The sequence below is a fragment of the Hylobates moloch genome, unplaced genomic scaffold (genome assembly GCF_009828535.3).
Source record: "Hylobates moloch isolate HMO894 unplaced genomic scaffold, HMol_V3 SCAFFOLD_27, whole genome shotgun sequence".
NCBI lineage: Eukaryota > Metazoa > Chordata > Mammalia > Primates > Hylobatidae > Hylobates > Hylobates moloch.
Window position 1 is genome coordinate 750,041 of NW_026652302.1, and position 6,000 is coordinate 756,040.

The window sequence follows — 6,000 nt, forward strand, 5'->3', positions numbered from 1 at the left end:
GGTATATTTACTAAAAAGTTTTTAAAAAAAAAACACACAAGGTGGGCGCGGTGGCTCATGCCTGTAATCCCAGCACTTTGGGAAGCTGAAGTGAGTGGCTCACGAGGTCAGGAGTTCGAGACCAGCCTGGCCAACGTAGTGAAACCCCATCTCTACTAAAAATACAATAATTAGCCGGGTATGGTGGCACGTGCCTATAGTCCCAGCTACTCCAGAGGCTGAGGTGGGAGAATCGCTTGAACCCAGGAGGCGGAGGTTGCAGTAAACCAAGACCACACCATTGCACTTCAGCCTGAGTGACAGAGTGACACTCCGTCTCAAAACAAAAACAAAAAAACAACCACACAAAACCTTCCATTATTTTTGCTTTACAGAAAATTTACAATGATCAGTTATTTCTGTTATTCCTTAACTTATGTGAAATGGCAGCTTTAAAAAAATAGAACTAAGCACATAAGATTGCTATATGGTAGTAAAATTATTGAAAAATGCCAAATTGACATTAAAATTCTATGCTTATGATTCATAAAGCAGAAAACCTCTTTGAACATGAGCTTAAGAGTTTTAGTGGCTGTTTCAATTTTGGGGAAAAGCAAACTTAATAAAATGCTTTAAATTAGTAGCATGCTTTCACTAGCATGCTGACTGCCTCATTGCTGGGAAGAAATACAGAATCACTATCACTCCGTCACCCACAGGGACAAGAGAATGAAAAGGATAAAGAAAACAAAATCATGGATAAGGCATATTGAAGGCAGTCCAGACATCTCCTGCAGGTCTAATAGGCCACGGTTTCTCAGCCTGAGCACTGATCATTTTGATGGACAGTTCTTTGCTGTGGGGACTGTCCTGTGCATGCTAAGATGTTTGGCAGCGTCCCTGGCCTCTATCCTCTAGATCAGCATTCTCCAACTCCCGGGCCACGCACCAGAACCTGTCTGTGGCCTGTTAAGAAGTGGGCCGTACAGCAGGAGGTGAGTGGCGGGTGAGCAGGCCAAGCTTCATCTGTTTTTACAGCCACTCTCCATTACTCGCATTACCGTCTGAGCTCCACCTCCTGTCAGATCAGTGGCGGCATCAGATTCTCGTAGGAGCACAAATCCTATTGTGAATTGTGCACACGAGGCATCTAGATTGCATGCTGTTTATGAGAATCTAATGCCTGATGATCTGTCACTGTCTCCCATCATCCCCAGATGGGATCATCTAGTTGCAGGAAAACAAGCTCAGGGCTCCCACTGATTCTACATTATGGTGAGTTGTATAATTATTTCATTATATATTACAATGTAATAACAATAGAAATGAAGGGAACAATAAATGTAATGCACGTGAATCATCTTGAAACCACCATCCACCCCAGCTCCATGGAAAAATTGCCTTCCACGAAACCAGTCCCTGGTGCAAAATGATTGGGCACTGCTGCTCTAGATGCCAGCAATATCCACTCCACTTCACCTCAACCCAGTCTGACCATTGAAAGACATTGCCCTGGAGTCCATGGGGGAGCAAAACGATAGCCTCTGACCCTATCCCCGTGAGAACCACTGTAATCAGCTGAAGCTGCTGTGCTGGCTTTGTTTGAATCAAGTGAGGTGGGTGGCAGGCTGGTAGTGTTCAGTCATTCGCACAGGGGTGATGCTTGGTTTTAGCTCACTGTGCCCACCAGAGAGCAGCAGCTGAGCAAAAATGTCTGCTTTCCCTGCTGTTTTTATGTGGTAGATAAAGTGCATTACCTACATGTTTCAAGCAGACAACCAGCTCATACACAGGAACTTCAACAAGCTACAAAATGAGTGCTATACAGGTGCCAGAGGAGAGTGTCTTGAAAATTGAATGGTCATAATTACCTTGAGGCCCAGCTCTCCAACTGTCTTTACTCCCTCCACCCATGCAATTAAGACAGAAACAGTCATTTCTCTAGCAATGAAATTATAGATCCAGGGGGGAAAAATCAATTCTGTGATACCTTCCTTCATGGCTACAGATAGGGCCAATGAGGGAAAATACCCCTCTCTGAAGCATTATTACCAAAGCCTGGTACCTAGGAAGAACTTTGAGTTTATTTCTTAGACTGGCTATGTGCTTCTAGAACAACTTATGCTATGATTGACAAGTCTGCTGTCCAAAAAAAAAAAAAAAGTTTTAGGTTTGATTCAGGTAACATTCATTTTGTAGCAAGGCATAGTTTAGAAAATAAAATCCTTCCTTTGTATTCAAATTTACAACGCTTATTGCACTGAAGAATAACCATTTCTTTACATGTCTGTCTCTCTTGTCTGTACACAGAAGGCAAGTCCTGTATTTTGTATTCCCAGCACTAAGCACGGTGCTGAACAGCCCAGAGTGCTTAATAAACGTGTGTTGAATTCAGTGTTTCTCTACGTAAATAAAGCATGGACTTGGAGCAGGTTAATCCCAAGGAATATGTGTATTTAGCACCATTTAAAATCTCAGAAGGGCCATCCTCAGCTTTTCTTGTCAGGAAGAACCAAGGGAACATTCCACCAGGTAGCTGCCTACCTGCTCAGAGACAGAGCTGCTATATTTTTTAGACATTCTCTTTCTCATCGTCTCTTTCACTGATTTCACCTTTTTCCCAAGAGAGATGCGAGAGGCAGTAGGTGATTTGATGACTTCTTTGTACACAAAGTCTCCTTCTTTACCCTGTAAAACAAAATGTTGCAAGTATTGTTGGTCGCAGAAAATGAAGAACAGGTTTTATTATTTAAAACATTACCGTCCTAGCTCTCAGACATATTGGCATTCCTCAGGATCTTGAAGTTTTTCTTGTGTTAAGTCAGTGCTATTATTTATCACTTTGATTAAAAATGAAAGCTTATTGACTATAGGGCTTTTTGTTTGCTTAAAGTGGGATGTGAGTCACTTTTTATTTTACTTACTTTTAGTACATTCTTATCAGGTTACATTTTTTCCACTATTTTTAACACCCAAGGGGACTGCATTTCATCAGTAAAGAGTGATTTACCTTTGGGAGGTTGAGGCAGGTGGATCACAAGGTCAGGAGATCGAGACCATCCTGACTAACACTGTGAAACCCCGTCTCTATTAAAAATACAAAAAATTAGCTGGGCGTGGTGGCAGGTGCCTGTAGTCCCAGCTACTCAGGAAGCTGAGGCAGGAGAATGGTGTGAACCCGGAAGGTGGAGCTTGCAGTGAGCCGAGATCGCGTCACTGCACTCCAGCCTGGGCAACACAGCAAGACTCCCTCTCAGAAAAAAAAAAAAAGTGATTTACATGAACCAATGTTCATGTAATCCCAGCAATGGGGGAGAAGAGAGGGATAATACTACTGAATTGCCCTGAGAAACAGGTTAGAACAAATGGTGACAGCTCAGTCGTTAGAAGAGCAACATCTGATTGGCTTTCCATCACTATAGCACTCAGTGTGTAAATTTCTCTCTTAAAAAGCTAGATTGTGGTCATCTCTCATTCTAGTTTGCATTTTTTTGAAACAACAAACTTTTCCCTGAGAAAGAAAAAAATCATATTTTCTCTCATTTCTAAAAAAGATTGACAGCAGAAAACTATTGGCTTAAGAATCAATATAATTTGATAACCAAATAAAATTGTTTAATTCTCTTCCAGGAAATTTTCAAAACATTTCATATAAATAAAATCCCAGGTGGGTATTTTAGCTGACCCATGATCATAACAAATATGAAACATGAAATCTTCATTTTACAGTTTTATGACACAATGCAAAGGACAAGCTAAACTACATATAAGACTCACCAAAGGCCAGGTGCGGTGGCTCACACCTGTAATCTCAGCTCTTTGGGAGGCCAAGATGGGTGAATCACAAGGTCAGGAGTTCAAGACCAGCCTGGCCAACATGGAGAAACCCCATCTCTACTAAAAATACAGAAATTATCTGGGCATGGTGGTGTGCGCCTGTAATCCTAGCCAGTCGGGAGGCTGAGGCAGGAGAATTGCTTAACTGGGACCTGGGAGGCGGAAGTTGCAGTGAGGCAAGATTGTGCCACTGCACCCCAGCCTGGGCTACAGAGCGAGACTCCGTCTCAAAAAAAAAAAAAAAAAAAAAAGACTCACCTTCACCCTTGGGGTCTGAGAAAGCAAATTTCAGGAAATAAAACGTGTGCCACTGTGGTGGGTTGCCCCTAGACTATGACCCCAAAGCAGGTCTGAGAGGGCAGACACCTGGGCCTGACAGCAGACCCCTGAAGAATCTGGTCTGTTTTGGTCCCACAGAGACTGGGTTCATTCCAGGACACCCCAGACCACAAAACCCTAGGCTTAGTATAGGCCATGCAGGGCCAGGTACTGGGCCCGTAATAAGACTGGTGTTCCAAAATGCCAGCACATACTCTTGGGGACCAAATCACAGGGCTCCACTTCGTGGCACGATGTGTGTGTAGTAGTTACGTGGTTGCAACTAGCATGAAGAAAAGGCCATGTGCAAAATGACTTAGACCACAGAGGCCAGACTTATCTGGATTTGTTACTTGAAGAAAACCGGAAGCAAAGGCATTAAAGGAACTGTGCTACTCAAGGAAGGAGATGGCAGTGAGAGTGGTCATCATTCATTCCACGTGGAACAGTGGAGTCTGTAAGGTGAGTGAAATAGAGCTTTTTTCCAAACGTGACTCAAGATTACCAAGGAAAACAGTACCCAGGATCAATTCTCAAAGATGCTCAATGGTCAACTATTGTCAACGTCATCGCCTGAATCCATATTTTTTGCTTTCCTCTGACGCTACTCACCATTGGGTCAGAATTATTACTGCCAACGTGCAGAGAGCGATTCGTCAAGTCAAATCCTCCAAAACTGCAGGTTCTCTGTGGAAAAGAGGGCAGGGCAGAAAAACTCCAGTTACGCTTAAGCCAGCCGGCAGTGCACCAACCCAGCAGTCCCCGTTTGCAGGATATCTCTGAATCACAAATACGTGGACAGGATGAAAGTAAAAAACGAGAAATGATGAGAAAAAAACACATGAGTCATGTCATAAGGAAACTTCACTCATTTTTCCCTTTCACAGGCCACTGGAACTCTGCCTACCCCAGAGGTCTAGAATCCCCTTAACATGCAAAAACCAACCATTATAAAAAAAAAAAGCCTAAAAAACAACAACAACAAAAACCCCTCCATGAGTCCAGTGCTGTGAGATTCCCTGTTTCCAGCACAGAACTTCCCCTAACATCAGTTACATTCAGTAGAGATACTGAAGGGATAAGTGTTAGAGGATCCATGTACTCAGGCATCCTGAAAACCCAGGTCTGAAATCCCGTGGCTCTGACACCAACAGCAAGCTTTTCAAACAGACTTTCGTTTTGTTTAGTTTTAAATCGCTGAGAAGAGGGGGGGGAAAAGGTTATGTTTACAGTTGTCCAATCAGGCCAAGAGAATTACTCACTCATTGCTTCCCCATCCTAGCCAAAGACGCTGGTAACTTTCCCATCGAACTGCCCAAGTTAATTCATGGTGACCCTTTTCTCTCAGTGAATGAAGACGCCACATTTGCCCAGAAAGAAAACGGTTGATTCAGTGACTGTCTTTGACCACACTCTTTAATTTCAGTAGGAAAAATGCTGATGTTATAAAGAATGAAAACTTTATTATTCTTTTAGGTGGTTGCAAACTTCACGGAACTGCTTATATCTTAGTGATTTTTGTATCTGCAGAACTTGGTTCAAATTCACTGTTGTTTTTCTAGTAAAAGCCACTGAGTGACTGCCCCACGCCACGCAACGCACATTAATGTTACAACTAATTATCTTTTTTAAAAATCAGTAATCAAAGTTTAATTTGGACTTCAATATTTTGTATTACCAGCTTCTCAGAGAAGTCTAATGAACAGATATTAAATGGAAGAAATGAACAGAAAAGTACAATGTATTAGGTTGGTGCAAAAATAATCGCAGTTTTGCCATTATTTTCAATGGCAAAAACTGTGATTACTTTTGCACCAACCTAATATACTACAAGCATTGCTTATTTATTAAAATATATATATACAT

General features: G+C 42.2%; 1 protein-coding gene across 3 annotated transcripts in view; it reads right to left on the reverse strand.

Moving 5' to 3' along the window:
* Positions 1–6,000, reverse strand: part of LOC116463086 (SAM and SH3 domain-containing protein 1) — a 212,348-nt gene that overhangs the window by 21,658 nt on the left and 184,690 nt on the right. For all 3 annotated transcript variants that reach the window (XM_032146047.2, XM_032146045.2, XM_032146046.2), the window contains 2 exons: positions 4,747–4,821; positions 2,524–2,667 (listed from right to left, as the gene is read on the reverse strand). In XM_032146047.2, the coding sequence (XP_032001938.1) occupies positions 2,524–2,667; positions 4,747–4,821 (219 nt within the window). The remainder of the gene's footprint in view (positions 1–2,523; positions 2,668–4,746; positions 4,822–6,000) is intronic.